The 19,024-nt window shown below is 33.1% G+C and overlaps 1 protein-coding gene and 1 pseudogene across 1 annotated transcript; both read right to left on the bottom strand.

Annotated features, from left to right (window-relative positions):
- Positions 1–350: 350 nt before the first annotated feature.
- On the bottom strand, positions 351–3,363 carry LOC130805404 (probable polygalacturonase; annotated as a pseudogene).
- A 3,257-nt stretch (positions 3,364–6,620) lies between these two features.
- LOC130806768 (probable polygalacturonase) lies at positions 6,621–13,483 on the bottom strand. The gene is made up of 6 exons (XM_057671970.1): positions 13,264–13,483; positions 12,792–13,130; positions 8,872–8,992; positions 7,861–8,035; positions 7,632–7,702; positions 6,621–7,512 (listed from the first exon to the last, which is right to left on the bottom strand). The coding sequence occupies exons 1-6, from the start codon at positions 13,303–13,305 to the stop codon at positions 6,812–6,814; spliced, it is 1,449 nt and encodes a 482-aa protein (XP_057527953.1). The 5' UTR covers positions 13,306–13,483; the 3' UTR covers positions 6,621–6,811.
- Between the last annotated feature and the right edge of the window lie 5,541 nt (positions 13,484–19,024).

The following is a 19,024-nucleotide window of genomic DNA, read 5'->3' as shown; positions in this document are numbered from 1 at the left end:
ATTCATTACATTTTCAATGTGAGTTTTTTATTGCATATATTGCGAATTAAATGAGACAGGAAAAAGTAAATGTTAAGTATGTGTAGTGATTATTAATTGAAAATGGTTTCATATCTATTTTTAGCCATGTGATTAACAATGAAAAATATATGGGAGTAATGTCATATAGAGCACAAATAGAAAGGTTTTGAAGTAAAGATAATAAAGCATGCCAAAACAGAGAGATGAACACTCCTATGTTTGTATCATACACATGTTTGTTGCATTAATATTTTGTTTGGAAAATGAAAGCTTTATATGAAAAATGAAAATCGGTCTTATTTCTAAAACGACGAAAATCATAACGAATATCACTCTTGATTGCTTGATATTGTAGGAGGTTTTGGCCTTATTGTACATATCTTGAGCTCAACATCATCTATAGGAAGTCTATCAGTTGGGAAAGGACAAGGCACAATTTTCCCGGGCTGTTTATCCGGCAACAAATCACAAGCTTGCTGATTAACTGCACTTGAAACCCCTTCAATATTACTACAATTCCACTGAATTTTCTTGTGTTTCTCAGCCAAAGTAATGCTCACATTAAACATACAGATCCCAGTAAACTTGTCGTTCTCAATTCCTGCTAGATTTCCCGACATCTGAACATCCTCGGCTATCACATCCCTGTAATTAATACCGCTAATTATAGGCATCGCCTTAGGATCCTAACCTGGATCGGGATGAGACCCATAATCGCCTGTCATCCAAAACACATACTTCATGGTTTTTAAGGTCATGTCCTTAACAAATTTAAAAACATTTTCAACGAATTTAAAAACATTTACCAAACACTTTTGACTGGTTAATCAACAAAATAGTCAAAAACTAAAAATCAACCAAAAAATCATTTACCAAAACGCACCATTAACTTAATAACCTGACAGAAACTGATATGATCCAAAACCCGACTGAATGACCGTTTCCCATGTCTATGGCATTAAGTGATGCAAAAGTGTCGCATTAAGCTTGAAAAATATAAGTATACCTGGGTTGATCCCATCTGTATTAGGAGAATCAATGGGTGCTAAGATGGTTAGTCCTTAAACTATGACATTACGGAAAATTCATGATCAACTTCAGACATAAAAAATATATAAAAAATTAAAAGAAATACACACAAAATCCATACAAAAAACATTAATTAACCGTCAGTAAACAGGATGGACATTCCAAGATGGAGAGTTTCACAAAGTAAGGTTAAAGATTTGAACTTGATTAGAGAACATAATCTCAATTAAGTAAGGACGAGTTAGCTTAAGCTCTTTCTTCTTGAACTTGTCCTACCAATATGCACCTTGCCCATCAATTGTTGCGTTTCCTCCTATCACAAATGCAATTAGTCGGGAAATATAGTGTAAAAATGTGGTTTCAGTTAGATTGTTGTGAAAGGTCATAATAGTACGGGTGATGAAATCATGGCGTTGTCATAGTGTTAATTGGCTGAAGTGTTAGAATATGTTATATACTTTATCGCCCCTCACACGATGCAGTATAGACTCTTCTCATATTTGACCTAAAGCATTCCTCTTGAAATGAGGCATGATATATTTAAGATATGTTCAACAAATCTTATATGAGACCGTCTCACCGTGAACGAGACACATGCAATCAACCCAGCCATATCTCTATATGATCACTTTAAGATTATAAATATTCACTTTAACACTATAAAAAATGATCCCTTTAAAACTGTAAGTAATCACTCTAAAAGTGTAACTGATAACTTTTAAGAGTATAAACATCTTGAAATTATAAGTGATCACTTTAAGATTGCAAGGGGCCACTTTAAAGTTATAAGTGATTACTTTAAAAATATAAGTGTAACTTAAGTTACCCTTATAGAAAATGTCTCACCGTAAAACTTATTTGAGAATTTGTGGTATATATTATATAGTCTATCTTTAAATATTATGTTATGTTATATGCTTTATCGCCCTCTCACTCTTTCTTCTAATATTATGTTAACAAATCAACTCAAACAAAGTTAATAGTTGAAATATCAGTATATATTATAATCTATCACTAATTATCAGCCAAAACTATGAATATCCCTTGATTCGATTTAAAATTGTGTTTTTGTCACACTTACATTATAGTCATATAGACGGTATCTTTATGATAGATTTGAAAACTTTTACGATTATGCTGATGTAATAAAATAAGTTATGAGATTAAAATATTAAAAACTTACAATTACCGGTAATCACAACATCAGTAAGGTTGGTTCCAAAGATGAAACTAGCATATCTTCCATCTGGAGCATCCCTGCCTTTTCCATAAGAAGGCAAAGGAGGAAGAACTGGCCATTCTGTTTCATCCTGTACTTAAATAGATTATTTCTGAAAATTGAAGTCATACATAATATAACTCGTTTGCTAATTTGCTTTTTTGAGTTTTTAATTCGCTCAAAAAAGTTGAAAATTAATCTACAGTCGATCAACATTTTTTTTTTCGATTTATGATTTGCATGTTATGACAAATTAAAAATCCCTACTCCTCTATCCTTTTGAATTTTCTACATTACATCTAAAAAGCTTTCACTATAATTTGCGTGATGCGGAAAATTACAAAAAGCTTTGTTCTTTTTCTATATTTTGGGTTAAATGTTGTGTTGTTTCCTTAAAATTATATCTTTTGACATTAACAATACTTTTTAATGTATATTCATTGCAAATCCAAATTATATAAATGCTTATAAATTTAATTGTAGATCTAATTATGTTTAAACCCTATTATATAATGAAATAACATTAATATTCTTAACATTTTGTCAATAATTTTTTATAAAATTATAAAATTGATACAAATTAGTACATTGAAAATATAGGGTCGATGGCTATGGGGTGGGGCGCCCGGGCGGGTGGGTATTGGGCTAGACGGGTGGGTATAAGAAAGATTAGATCTTGTATCCGCCACCTACCTACCCACTACTCATGGCGTGAAGGACATTTTATACTCATATCCACCCACTACCCACTAAATTTATATTCATATTCCATACCTGCCCCAACTTAAGCGTATTAAATACAATGCAAAATCAGTTTAATTTTACCCGTGTTCACCCTAGTAACAAATTAACACTCCAATAAAAACAATTTGATTTTCACTAAAGCAATAAAAAATATTATACCTTAGAAGCAATAAGAATAGCATCTTTATCAAAATAAAGAGTGAAGTTACTAGTAAGATTGAAGCTGCAAAAACCATTTTCGAGAAAAGATCCTAAGCTTAATTTTTATATGTCCCTTCTCTCCGCTCAACATACGCGTAATAAGAAAAAATAATTAACTGGGTTATTCTGAATGGAACAGAAAAAGACATTTAAAGAAGAAATATAGCATTGATCTATTTATATAGGGAGAGAGTGGGATATTATATTCAAATATTTTATAATAATATAATATAATAAATAATAACATATATGACGATACTAATAATATTCTTATAATAAATATATAGATATAGATTATAGATTTTATAAAATAATTAGAACTCAAATTGTAACTTACATTATAAAGATACATTTTCACCACCTTATATGGTTCAATTTTTGTTATTAATTTTTTAATAATGATAAAATTAATAGTCTAGAATAATATGATATTTACTCTCGCTCTAATTAAAATAAAATTTAATTCTCCCTTTTTCGTAATATTAATTAAATAGTTAGTAAAATAAATAAGTAAAAGGATATAAATGAATGAGTTGATAAAAGTAGGACGGTATGGTCATATTCGTAACGTATGGTGTATGCAATTGCATCACTAATTAAGAGATAAATAAATTGAGATCAGCAAGGAAAACAGAAATTGTATTTATAATATATCATTATATGGTTTGTCTCTCTTAATTTCAAGTACATAACTGTATTTTTTGAATAGTGTTATTTATTTTTCATTCCAATAAGAATTGATTTTTAGTACTTGTATGTTATATGTACTCGTATTACGTGAGCGAATTATGCAAGTATTGTCCCGAGGTACATACAGTTCGATTCGGTCTGTTTTAACATAAAAATCAAACCAAATAAAAAATTTCAGTCTGAAACTTTTCTAAACCGAACCGAACCATTTAAATCTTTGATCTACAGTTTTTTATTTTTATGTTTTTCCAAAATTAATATATGTGTTTATACAAATATTTCGCACGCACAATAATCATCAAATATAATAATTCGTAATTATTTGGTTGCATTAAATTATTCAAGTATATATTACTATATAAAAATAACTACATCTCGAAATATCTAGGTAGCAACATACTTCTTTTTTTAAATTATGATTCATAGTACGTTTTGCGGTCTGGTCTAGTCTGAAAAATAAAAAAACCGAAACCAGACTGTAAACCGTAATTTTATTTTGAAAAAAAAACCGAACTAGACTGTTTAGACAGTAGACCAAACAATATATTAAAATTACGATTTGGTCCAATTTAATTTACGGTTTAGACCAAACTTTGTTCGACTCTATTTGCCCCAAGTCCCCAACAATATATAGTCGGTAGGCGAAGAATAATATTATCTTTTGATTGTTTTTGGAATATTTATACCTCTTAAAGAATATTTTTTCCAAAAAATTGCAGCTACTTAAAAGAACAAAGTATATTTTAATTTTATATCTTTAGATTTTTATATTATAGAGTGAAATTACACAACTAAGAAGAAAATTAAATATATAGATGAAATTAGGACGGAAGACAGCATCTAACAATCAACAAAATTTATACATACAACGTATGTGATGCATAATCAAGGAAGTAAAGTCTAGGAGACTAAGACTATGAAAATCGTTTCCAACATTTTATTATAAAAGAATATGATGCATAAAATTAATAATAAAAAAAAAATAATAAATCTAGGAGAAACATATCATTGTAAAAATCGTTTCTAAAGAGACATGATAATTGTAAAAATATCATTACATAAAATATCTATATGATATATTGGTCAATTTTTAATTAGTAATAGCATGATTAAAAATGGTAATAAATAAATTGAAACATATAACAATAATGGGGATATAAATATAGTAAAACATTGACTTAATTTTTTGTATCAAAATGAAAAATAAGAAAAAAAGATTATACACAAATATTTTAATGACTTGTTTGGCTATAATTTTTAAGAGAATATTATAATATAAAGATTATTATAAATTCATATTATTTAATTATTATTTAATACAGAAATAGTAAATTAAGTAATTAAAATGACAATCTGAATTAATAAAAGGAATCAATCATCAACTAAAAAAATATGAATATCAATCACCAACTAATAATTCCTGTTTGAATTTATGATTGATTTGATATAATAATTAAAGAAGTTGAGATTTTTTCTTTATTTTTATAATTTAACTAATAATTTAAAATCAAAAATATGTACAACACATATGATATAATGGATCGGCAAAATTAGAGACAGTATCTCAAATAGAGCATCTAAGTGACCATCTCTCACAAGGATTTGTGATAAAATTTATGTGAAAGAAATTAAACAAGTATCTCATTAACAAGATCAATTATAAAAAAATCTGATACACATTATTTTCGAAACCTAATTAGGAAACTATGATAGAAATTATTTTAATACACATTTTTTAGTTAAATGAATATTAAATTAAATTAATTTTCATCAAAATGAATTTATATAGAAAGTTCAAATACATACATAATTATGTGCTTAGTTAAATGAAACATAATAACTTTTTTTTGAAATATGCTTAGTTAATAAATTAATCATTTATCATTTAATATTTCTGCTTTAATTAATAGAGCTAACATAATTGAGTATTACAAGTGTACTTAAATAAAAATTAGTTATTGAAATCTAAGTTTTGTGAGTAAATTAGATATACAAATTCATATTGTTAAAATCTTCTGCTTTAAACGTTCAAAAAAAAAGGATATAGACATTATTGCTTGAATACGTTCGTTTGGTGTTTGTAAATGACAATACAATAATTTTTTTAAGTCATTTACAATGTGATACATTAAAAATCACAACAATTTCTAACTTTTCAATTGAATTTATATTAATCAAAAGATTAATATATCCGTATATTGTACGGGCACATATACTAGTTAGTAATAGCGGTGGTGTGATTACTTTTGAATATTAACACAATTAATATAATAAAACACATCAACAATTTAAAAAATTGCAATCAAGTTATGAGCAAGAAATTGGAATAACAATAACCTAATCCCTCCATTGTTCTTTTCAAACAGAATTTATGAATTTTAGTGTTGATCTTTAACTATGATTTCTCATCGATCTATATAAAATAACATATTCATATATACATAACAGGGGAGTAATATATTTTTTTGTGACTATAAATCAAATTAAACTAAATGGCTAAATTATACGTCATTTCAATGATTAATGATTTAAACAAAATTTGATGCAACCCGAACTTGCAAATTGTATTGGTGTAATCCAAATTTAAACGATATTAGCTAAAACAAGAGTTTAATTAGGCATACAAAACGTAAAAAAATCCCTTATCTCATCCATGGGTCCTTATCATCATATCAGTAAATTCCGCTCATAGAAAATTATGATTATCTCATCTATGGGTACCAAACTAAAAAGAAGTTTATTAGATGAATTCACTTTTAAAGCCTAAAATTAGGCACTCATGCAAAGCTAAGTTCCTCATTAAATCAAGTTGGAGCTCGACTAACATCACATATTTAGGCATTACATTCATAAATGAAAACTAGGTAAACAAGACAATCAACCAAAGTAAGCCAACTTACATATATCTTATGCTACAATAGCATGAACTAAGCAATTCTTGAACTTCACCTTTTCAATGGGCAACCTATCCTTAGGGAAAGGGCATTCAACATTTTTATGCTCCTTTAGCAGCCCACAAGCCCGAGGCTTGACCCGACTCGTAACACCTTCAATATTTGTACAGTTCCACAACATTTCCTTAGGGTTTTCGGCCAATCCAATTGTAATATTCGACATGCAGATCCCCTTAAAAGCATCCCCCTTTATCCCCTCCAAATACCCTGGCATGGTCACATTTTCTGCTATCATGTCTCTATAGTTAATATTCTCGATGTCCGGTAGGGCTTGTGGGTTGAAGAACGGATCAGGGTCTGACCTATAATAGCCGGTCATCCAGAAAACATATTTCATTGTCCTCATTTTCATTTTCCTTACAAAGATGTCTTTGACATAGGCACCCCTACCTGGGGAGCTCTTGATTCGGACTGCTGACTCTGTGTCGATGGCAGTTATGTGCTCGGCCCGTACATTGCGGATCCCACCCGACATCTCGCTCCCTAGCGCGATGGTGGCACTCGTTGGAGAGATACATGTAAGGTGGCGAATGATTACGTTTTGTGTTGGCATGTTGAAGCGGATTCCATACTCATCCCACCCACTCTTGATTGCTATGCAGTCATCCCCGGAGACTATGTAGTTGTTCTCTATTCTAACATTTGTGCAAGAATCTATAGAACAATAGCACAAATTTGGTTTTCTTAAATAAAAAAAAATTGAAATCCACTTGGAAATGATCTTGAATCTTACAACAAAATGTAAAAGAATTCGATATGTCGAGGTTGATTACCTGGATCAATACCATCCGTGTTAGCAGAATGAGTAGGTGCAAGAATAGTTAATCCTCGAATTATCACATCTCTGCAAGATAGACGTAGATCACATCTATACTACTAAGACTCAAAAACTCATCCAACATGGGTATGATTCCACTTTCGAAGGGTCAGACTCGACTAATTATCATAATGTGTTCTTTATTTTATCCAGAGTAGTTACAAAAGCAAATATGGAAATATTACCTGCAATAAACAGGGTGGACATTCCAATTAGGGGAATTGAGCAAAGTGATATCAGAGATTTGGACTTTGTTAGAGAACATGAGCTCTATCATGTAAGGCCTTGTCTCACTTAGCTCATTACTCCTATATCTCTTCCACCATACTTCACCTTGCCCATCAATTGTCCCATTTGCACCTGTATGTATATCAATTATGTAGTTGATGAAACTAAAAGATACTTGCATTGCACCAAAGGTCATTCCTGCTTTGGCAAATGTTTTTTATGAGGCACACTTGACATTAACATAGCTTGTTGCTACAAAGAGGTCATAATCATAGTAACCACTTTTCGGGGTTGTTTGACAAATGGTTATTGGTTGTTGGTATGTTCAATTGGCTTATTTTTTGTTGGTTTTTAGCTGGCTGTATAAGTTAGATGTTTGGTAAAATTAAATGTTGAATGTTAGTTGTTTATTGGAAAAAAATTAGTCATTGAGCCGAAAATCAGTATAAAAAGTTGCTCATAGCAGCTTTTTCATTTTGACTTACAGCTAACTTAAAAACCATATACCAAACAAGCTTTAAGTTGTTTGATCAATTAACAAGCTTAAAGTCTAAAAAGTTGGCCACAAATCTATTTAACAAACAAGGTGTTCATTTATCTTGATTCTTAAGTAAAAAGTAATCATCCGTAAGAAAAACTTAATCTCTATAGAAAAGGGTTCCATTCCCCTTCAGTGATAAATTTTTGAACTAGTCTGAATTTTTCTCGTTCCTTTCATTTTGCCTCATTCCTCAAACTTGCATTTTTAAGGTGATAGTTATAGTAGGTGAAGCAAAAGCATGAACAATAGACAAAGAGCTTCGACGAGGGATTGAAAAGGACAACCAATTCGAGTTTATGTTAATCAAACTCATGAACTCAAAATCCGACATGAATACCTAAGGTTAAAGTGTCGAGGTGTGATATTCGAGCATAGGTTAACATATGTAATTTCGTTAGTGAAACTAAAAGTAAAATTTAAATTTTACCTGTAATAACAACATCAGTAAGGTTGGTTCCAAAGATGAGACTTTGGTAACGTCCAGCAGGGGCATCTCTTCCTTTACCATAAGATGGCAATGGTGGAAGAACCGGCCAGTCTTTCAAATCCTGCCCAAAATCATAATCTTAATCAATTAATATTCATCATTTTCCTCATTTCATTTAAACTAACAAATCCCAAACCCAGCCCGAAAGCCTTTGAAAATAAGCAAGAACTTTTTTTTTTGTTCACATCATAAAGAAAGTTTCAATCATAAAATTGACATATCTCCAACCCAACAGGAAACACAACAAAAATAATACTCAAGACATTTTTCAAAAAAGAGAACAAAAAGATGAGTATAGTAGGGCCATGTAGGAATGAAGCCCAATTACCCATACCAACACGTTCATATCAAAAATCAAAAACAATTATGAGACCTTCCTTTTGAAAATCTAGGCATGGGAGCATCCTTAATCATTCAATCCAAATCATGGCTTGGGTAAGAACTTCTGATTTTGAAGTTTTGTTGTTCGTACTTTTCACTTTACCTCAAGTATTCATGTTGGATTATTAACACCAGAACATGAGTATGACTCTTTGGATACCTCTATTAGGTTCAAATCTTGAAATTTTTCCATAAAATAGTCAAGTCTAAATGAGAAGTGCTAAAAGTCAAAAGCAAACCAATAACAGGTTGAATACCAATGCCTAAACAAGATAACAAGACAGCTTCTTTGTAAGAGTAGCTTGCTGTAAATTAACTGATTAATTGTAACAAATATTTCAACCATGTAATTCATTAAACACTATTACTTCTAATAGATAATATGACCACTCAACCATCTATTTATAACTAAATAAGTTAACATTGTCCAACAAGCTAGTTTGGCATACACCCCTATAGAGACATTGCACAAGTCGAAGACAGGAATTTCGTCAGCTACATTCATACTTCTATTTTTCTTGATTCAGTTCTTGTAGAGTAGTAGTTACTTACTACCTACTACTATTACTCTCTTTGTCCTTTTTAAAAATATCATACTTTTCTTCTTAACCTGTTTCATTTACCTGTTATATTATCTTTTATGAAAATATCCCACTATATTTAAAAATTTCATCAACATATTTAATTTCTCTAATAATCATTCGCATAATTCAAATTTCGAAAAAATTGAATACAGCTGACTATATATTATCTTTGTCTTTTTCAAACTACACCATGACTTTGGTCATAATATGTATAGAAGTTTATCTATAGTCAATAAGGGAGAGAGAAATGTTCATCTCATGTGATGCAAAACTTCCCTAAGCCTATAGTTTTGGCATATCATAGACAAATGTCTAGACATAAGCTTTCCACATGTGTCCCAATATAACATGGCACTTGCCCTTTTTCTTTTTGCCTTAGGAGTAAAATTGAAGTCAAAAAGGTTTTTGTTTTTCTTTATTTTCTACGATTCCTTTGCTACCAAATTCAGAGTTGTTCTGTCTATATGAGTTTGTTCCAAATCCAATCGACTTTAAAAAATTGTTAAAATATGAGTTGAAATAAATAATCTCTTTATTATTACTAATGATAGTAAATATTGCCTACATCCGAACCCTCAAATCTCAGCAAACTGGAGCCATTAAATAGAATTGGATAGAAATGACAAAACCATGATTCGGTTAGTTATGGTCGGTTCCAATTTGGCCCCATTGAATTGTAAATTGGTACTGGTTCAAACGGGCTTTTTACCTATTCATGACCAATTTGGTCCTGAATAAATCGGCTCATGGCCATCTCTAGTATTGATATTATGCAATATGTAATGTGTTGAAATGAGGAAATCTCAATTGGATGAGGTGAGTAATGCATAAATTGCGTAAAGTGAACTATTATTTGGATTTTGGACCAACAAACAGTAAAAAGATAATAGGATATGGATACCTTTCTTCCTTGATAATAATTAGGAGCAAATTAAGGAACCTTTGTTTTCAACTTCCACTTTTTTTTTAGGCTAAAGGAATTCAAGAGGAGTAGATGTTATATGGACCCCATTTTTTCAAATTTTCAAAACAGAGCACACACATCAAAGTATGACAGTGTGAATCACAGTACTGCCTGCTACCTACTGATAATTGTGACTGTGTTGTCAATATAGTTAGTTTCCAAAGTTTTCTGAATTTCTTGTGGAAAATCCTAATCAATTAGGGTGAATTATAAATCGTCATAAAACACAAAAAATATATTAATAAAAAAAATAAAATACAAAAAGATAAATCACAATATAAAAAAGTCATTCTATTAAATTCTTCAACATGAGTGTAATTTGTCAAGGTGACAAATAACTCTTATTAATCTAGAGTTCCTCGAATTTCTATTACCACCTAAGTTGTACTACTTGAAATTCCAATCAAATGAAGTATTAAATTCATTTTAAATGGAATATTTAGTATCGACTATAAAGAAGGTTTGCGCCGTTCTTATCATTCTAACTCAAATGGCTTTTTACGTATTACTTCCTTCGTTCTTTTTTACTTGCAATATTGTTGACTTCAACATTATTCATCAAGAAAATTGACTTTTATATTATCGGTAATTTATAAGTTAAAATATAGTTGTTTGAATCATCTTGATTCAACATTTATTAATTTCTAGTTTCCATAATTTTTTGATATACATAATTAGAGATATTAAAGATTAAATTCGTACATTGAAAAGTGTGAAAAAGCATATGTTGCAAGTAAAAAAGAAAGGAGGAATTAGAACACATAAGGACTAAGGTGTGTCTGGTAGTTGGCTTTTTGCTTGGTTTTTTTCTTTTGGCTTATTGATTGGTCAAACATTCAAAAAAGTGTTTGGTAAATAGCTTTAAAGCTAAATAGAAAAGCTACTCCAGTTAGCTTTTTTTTATTGGCTTTTTACTTGTTGACCCACTTTTCTCTAATAAACAGACAACAGTTAATACTTAAATTAATAAACATCTCCGCAAACAGCTCGCTTTTTCAGCTAACTTAAAAGCCAACAAAAACAGTCAATTATCAAACAATCCCATAATAATAACATACTCTAATACTCCAATTAACAGCTTAAATTGTAATTAGATTGGTTATATAAGATTTCAGAATAAACTTCCATTTGCATAAACAAAATAAAACTATTTCACGGCCAATACATAACATTAATATTGGATGAATTGAACAATGCAGGTGTAATAGTCCAAATGTACAACCTTTTTTGTTAATTCTTTGCATCACACCAAATTTGCTTCACATCCTATTTTAATTCCTCCTATTAAATTTTTCTTATTCACACTTTTTATTTCCATCCACACATTCGGTCTCTTCATCTTTCTTATTCAGCATTATTTTCTATTTTTAGTTTGTCTTTTTTATTTTGCATTATTTTTATTTTTAAAAATAAATCTACCCTTTTTTATCTCATTCATCCATTCTAAGTCTCCTTTAATTTCATTATCCACATTTTTAAAAAAAACATCACACTTCTCTTTGATGCTAAATCAAAGAAACCTCAACTTTGAGTTTTATTTCATCCACGTTTTTCTCTCCCTCTCCTAATAAATACTTCCTCCATTTCTCAATATTCAATATATTTCAATAGAAACACTATTCATTTTCAATTTTATTTCGATCATTTCTATTCCATAAGAAATAATTTAGAATTTTGTTTTATTTTTTCAAACCTAATTTTTTAATATTTATCATAATGGAAAAAAAAATGTTGTAAGTATTGGGAAGCAGTAAGTACCATTTTCACCCTATTTTTTTCATTTCCTAAACAAATGCCTTTGGAGAAGAATTGATAACACACAGGGAATAAATGATCAAGTTCTTAATTTGGCAAGATAAAATTTCTTAAAATGCAGCCCAATCAATAAAATAAACAAAATCAATATAAGAAAATTAGAAGCAATTTCAAACCTGAGAAGCAAGAAGAACAGCATCTTTCTGAAGAAAAAGAGTGAAGTGACTAATGAGCGAAAAACTACCAGTTAACCATTTTCCAGGAGGAATTATAAGTTGGGCCCCACCATCAGAGGCAACTTTTGACAGGTGTTTAATGGCGGACTTAAATGCCTTTGTATTCAATGTGTTTCCATCTCCTTTGGCCCCAAATTCAGTCAAAATTGCACTGTGTTTTCTGCAGTTTACTGCTCTGTATGAAATTGTTGCCATTTTTGTATCATCTTCTCTTCTTCCTTGTGTTGTGTTCATTAGAAAAACCAAAATTGCTGCACTGTATAAAACTGCTGTTTTTACCTGAAAAATCAGAGAAAATGTTGATTCAGGGTGAAATATGACAATTTTTGATCGTTTTAAAACCTAAAATTTGAAAATTTTATTTGAGAAAAAAAAAATTTGTTTGAATTTTGAGAAGGGAAAAGGAATTTACAATAGAGGATCTGGGTATACTTCGACATTTGGAATTGGGCATTGTTTTCTTCAAGAGGAGAAATTTTCTTAGCTTTTTTTTAGAAAGAATCACTCGGTACTCAGTAACTCACTAAAGGAGTAGGAAACTAAAACTGTAAAGGAAACTTATAATGGGAATTGGGATCATTACGAGTCTCAAACAGATCGGGCCAGGTTTGGGTTTGGGTTTGGGTTTGGTTTTGGGTTATAAATGGTCAAATAAATCAGAAATTTCTATTGGAAAGCAGTTAGCAGTTGCAGTTTATTATGCAGTTACCATTGAGCAGTTATCATTGAGCAGTTATCATTTGTCAGTTATTCTCATGTATATATATTAAACATACACTCCCTGTAATTAGAACAAGATATAGAACTGAAATTTTCAAAAATAAAAACTCTATTATCATCAAATCTTCATGGTATCAGAGCCATAGGGTTTAGATTCGGGAAGGCCTCATCATCTACCGTTTCTTACCTGCAAATGGCTGATTTTCCAGAAGAACAAACACACAATAACCCAATGTCCTTGGAACAGTTGGAATAGATGTTCCAGATATTTCATAAACTTAACAAAACACATAACCAAACAGAAAATTCAACCTCTGTCAAAATTTCAGAAAAACTCATGTATCACAATTACACTAAATGGTGCAAATTGATGCACGTAGCCATTGGAGGTCGAGGGCGGCTCAGCCACATCACTGCCGCTCCTCCAACCTCATCAGATCCCAATTACGCTCAATGGGAACAAAGAGACGCCATGGTCATATCATGGATAATTGAGAATATAGATGGAGAGATTGTCAATCAGTTCCTAGACTATACGACAGCACAAAGTCTATGGCTAGGAATCGAAAGCCTCTTGGGATATGGAAGGGATGAACTTCAAATTTTTGATCTCAGTTCCAAGGCAGCGACAATGAAACAAGGCAATGACGCTATTGAAACTTACTATGGTAAACTAAACATGTTGTGGAAAGAGATTCACCAGAGAATGCCAAACCCGATGAAATGCTCACAAGACATAACCGAGTTTAATAGATACATACAGAGACAACGGCTTTACCAATTCCTCACTGGAATTCATGATAACCTTGACAAAGAAAGAAGAGAAATTTTCAACAGTGAACCCTTACCGACAGTGGAGATAGCTTACGCTACAATCAGACGAGAAATAGCACGCTGGCGGATTATGAATGGCGTCTCATCACTGGGAACAAATCCCTCAGAGATTGGATCGGGCTTGGCCACAAGAAACAAACCCTTCCAGAAAGGCCGAGAAGAAGATGACCGGAGTAAACTCCGATTTACTCATTGTTGTGGTTCACGGCATACTAGGGAAGGATGCTTCAAGATTGTGGGATACCCTGAGTGGTGGGATGATCTACAGAAACGGCGAGCCGCCACCAAGGCACCGGCAAGCCGGACCGGCAGCAAGGCCCACCTAATTATTGCTGATCAACCCAACTCATCATGCAGCAAATCAGGTAAAGGGGAAGGAGAAACAGTAACCACAAGAAAGGTGGGCTATAATGGCGAAAATCAGAAAGATGAAGAGAGAGAAAGTCCAGCTGTCAAGGAGGAAGAGAGAAAGGGGGACACCAAAACCCTTAACCTCAAGCCTATTTATAACCCAGCAAACCCTTCTCCCCTTACAAACCCGTTCAGCCCAACTAAGCAGCCCAATACCAATTCTAGCCCACATCACCAATCTCCACAAGTCTCCTTAGCCATAAACGTCGATCTAAATGGATATTTGACTGTGGGGCGACCGATACGATGACCTTCGATCCTAGTGATTTTCTATCTACCCATCCTACTACCCGAACACATATCCAAACGGCCAATGGGGAGTGTGTACCTGTTGCCCAAGCTGAAGTAGTCAATATTTCTCCCTCTCTTCATCTTAAAAATTGCTTGTTAATTCCCAGCCTGTCTCATAAATTATTATCCGTTAGTCAGCTAACCAAGGACTTAAATTGTACTGTGCTTTTAACCTCTGAAAATTGTATTGTACAGGATGCTCAGACGGAGACGATCATTGGGTGTGGTACTGAACGAGGTGGACTATACTACGTCGATGAGGTGATTCAAAAGAGTGGTGCAATGCTTGCTCATGGATCTTCTGCTCACCAATTGCGGACTTGGCATCGTCGTTTAGGTCATCTATCCTTAGGTCATCTAAAACATCTTTTTCCTTCGCTTCATAGTTGTTCTGAATCTCTAGATTGTGAAACTTGTGTATTGGCTAAGAGTCATAAACGTTCTTATTTTCCTAGTAATACTCGTGCCCCTAACCCATTTGATCTAGTGCATTCTGATGTATGGGGCCCAGCCCCACATACTGACTCTCATGGTTTTTCATACTTTGTGTTATTTATTGATGATTATTCTCGCATGTGCTGGGTGTATTTTTTGAAGCACAAATCTGAGGTTTTTGATGTCTTTGTAAAATTCTATAACATGATTTTCTCTCAGTTCCATGCAAAACCTAAAATCCTTCGCTCAGATAATGGTGGTGAATATACCTCTCTTGCAATGAAACAGTTTTTTCTTGAACATGGTCTTATTCATCAAACATCCTGCCCCGACACTCCTCAACAAAATGGGGTTGCTGAACGCAAAAACCGTACCCTTCTTGACATGGCACGGGCTCTCATGTTTGACACTCATGTACCTGTCCATGTTTGGCCTGAGGCTATTGCTACTGCTAACTATCTCACAAACCGACTTCCCACAAAAATCCTCAAACTCCAGACCCCTCTTGCAACACTCAATACCTTTACTCCTGTTCCCTCCTCTCACTCTCTTCCTCCTCGAATATTTGGGTGTGTTGTGTATGTTCATCTTCCATCTAGAGTCCGAACAAAGTTTGAACCTCGGGCAGTGAGATGTGTGTTTCTTGGGTATGGCACTACTCAAAAGGGTTATCGATGTTATGACCCTGTCCATCACAGACTTTATACCACCATGGACTGGGACTTTTTTGAACACTCTCCCTACTACACCCAACCTCGATCTCAGGGGGAGATTATGAGTGAGGATCTCAGTTGGTTGACTCATCCCTTGGCTGACAGTCGAGCTCCCAAAGAGCAAGTAGGCACTACAACCGATATTGCCACTAACATTGTTCCTGAATCACCTCCTCAGACTACCGCTCCAGTCCCTGAGCATGAGCATCCGGCCGAACAAGAGGTAACACCGAGTCCTACTGCTCCTTTCATTAATGACTATAGTGTGCCAAGTAGTGTTGTTGTGCCCAGGAAATATAATTTGCCCCCTCGAAGTACAAGAGGAATGCCCCCTAAGCGGTATGATCCTGAGTATGAATCCCAGAGATCCCAATATCCTATTGATAGACCAGATGATGAACAACTATCACAAATCGCTGTTGCCTTCAACGCATCCCTTTATTCCAGTACCATTCCGAAAACCACTAAAGAAGCCCTTCAAGAACCAAAGTGGAAACAAGCTATGGACGAAGAGATCATGGCTCTCTAGAAAAACAGAACGTGGGAGAAATGCAGATTACCCAGTGATAAGAAGACGGTTGGCTGTAAATGGGCCTTTTCAGTCAAATATCATGCTGATGGAACCATTGAGCGGTATAAAGCAAGACTTGTTGCTAAAGGGTGCACACAAACTTACGGGGTAGACTACTCAGAAACATTCTCACCTATTGCTAAAATTGACACCATTCGAGTCCTCTTCTCAGTAGCAGCAAATAAAGAGTGGCCTCTGTTCCAATTTGATGTAAAAAACGCCTTCTTACATGGAGAGATTGAAGAAGAGGTATACATGAAGCCACCACCCGGGTATTCAGATAAGTTCAGTCAATGAGAGGGGTGTCGACTTAAAAGAGCACTATACGGCTTGAAACAATCCCCTAGAGCATGGTTTGGGAGATTCACTATAGCAATGAAGAGATTTGGCTACAAACAGAGCAACTCAGACCATAATCTATTCCTCAGGCGAAGTGGAAATCAAATTACATGCCTCGTGATCTATGTAGATGATATCGTGATTACTGGAAACGACTCCAAGGAAATTGATCGTCTCAGGAGCAAATTATTCTAAGAATTTGAGGCGAAATATTTGGGACAACTGAAATACTTCCTTGGAATAGAAGTTTTGAGATCAAAGAAGGAGATATTTATCAATCAGAGAAAGTACATCCTAGATCTCTTAGCAGAAACAGGCATGTTAGACTGCAAGCCAGCAGATACTCCTATGGTTGCTAATCATGGTCTACAAATCGTTGAAGGGGCAGAAGCGGCAGATCAAGATAGTTATAAACGGATGGTAGGAAAACTGATCTACTTATCCCACACGAGACCAGATATTGCTTATGCAGTAGGGATTGTAAGCAAGTTCATGCATCGACCTCAAGTGGAACACATGGCAGCGGTCTTTAGGATCCTGAGATACTTAAAGGGAACCAGTAATAAAAGAGTTTTCTACTCAAAGAATAATAATCTTGATCTCATTGGTTACACAGATGCTGATTGGGCTGGCGATAGGGACGACAGGAAGTCCACCTCAGGGTACTTCACTCTTGTAGGAGGTAATCTAGTCACTTGGAAGAGTAAGAAACAGAAGGTGGTCGCTTTGTCCAGTGCTGAAGCAGAATTCAGAGGGATAGAAAAAGGAGTTACAGAGATTTTATGGATCAGGAAACTTCTAGGAGAGCTGGGCTTTCACCAGGCACAGGCGAGTCTTCTATATTGTGACAACAAAGCTGCAATAAGCATCTCCGAGAACCCAGTCCAACATGATCGAACGAAACATGTAGAGATCGATCGACACTTTATCAAAGAGAAGCTAGAAAGCAAGGTCATCCGTATCCCTTTTATTAGATCTAAAGACCAACTAGCCGACATTCTCACAAAAGCAGTTTCATCACAGGTTTTCAATAGCACCTTATGCAAGTTAGGCATCGGTGATCCCACGACCTAACTTGAGGGGGAGTATTGGAAAGCAGTTATGCAGTTGCAGTTTATTAGGCAGTTATCATTGAGCAGTTATCATTTGTCAGTTATTCTCATGTATATATATTAAACATACACTCCCTGTAATTAGAACAAGATATAGAACTGAAATTTTCAGAAATACAAACTCCATTATCATCAAATCTTCATTTTCTTATTTGAATTTAATCTATTTAGTTTATTGGGTTAAAAATTACAATCATAACATGAATTGTAAATTTGTAATAGACCATATTAAATTGATTTCAGCTCATTTAACCGTTTATGTTTTCATTTCATGGTCTTTAACTTCGACTATATTTTATATTTTTTTAGGCCTCAATCTTAAATATTTAGTTCATAAATTTCTATTTTGCAATTTTATGAAAAATAGGATAATATTAAATGAATTAAGTCAAGTTATAGTGATTGATTTAATTTGAAAATAACTATAATATAATTAAATGGAATATAAATGTTTATTTTAGGTTTAAAATTTTGACCTTAATCTAACCTATTCAATAAACAGATCAAGTCAGATTCACATATTTAATTAATTGGGTCAAACATCTACCTAATGCACTTATTTCGAGTTAGTTCAAATTAGATCATCTTTTGACATGTGTAGAGATCATCCCTTAACTTATAAATTAAAGAAGGGGAAGGTGTAAGTAAGTGAGTGTGTTCCAAGGGATTTTAAATGTAGGAATGAGAATTTAAAAGGGTGATGTTATTTTTCGCCACCCCTTTTCATTTTATCGCTACCCCCCTGTA

This window comes from Amaranthus tricolor, chromosome 2 (assembly GCF_026212465.1).
Source record: "Amaranthus tricolor cultivar Red isolate AtriRed21 chromosome 2, ASM2621246v1, whole genome shotgun sequence".
NCBI classification, from domain to species: Eukaryota; Viridiplantae; Streptophyta; class Magnoliopsida; order Caryophyllales; family Amaranthaceae; genus Amaranthus; species Amaranthus tricolor.
This window is presented reverse-complemented; position numbering and strand designations above follow the sequence as displayed.

What these genes read in the sequence shown, in the direction of transcription:
- LOC130806768 (XM_057671970.1), bottom strand. Translation starts at nt 13,305, where the DNA reads ATGCCCAATTCCAAATGTCGAAGTATACCCAGATCCTCTATT. An exon ending in GTCCACCCTGTTTATTGCAG is followed by an intron (nt 7,703 to 7,860) that starts GTAATATTTCCA and finishes TCTATCTTGCAG; the next exon opens with AGATGTGATAATTCGAGGAT. An exon ending in CACGGATGGTATTGATCCAG is followed by an intron (nt 7,513 to 7,631) that starts GTAATCAACCTC and finishes ATTGTTCTATAG; the next exon opens with ATTCTTGCACAAATGTTAGA.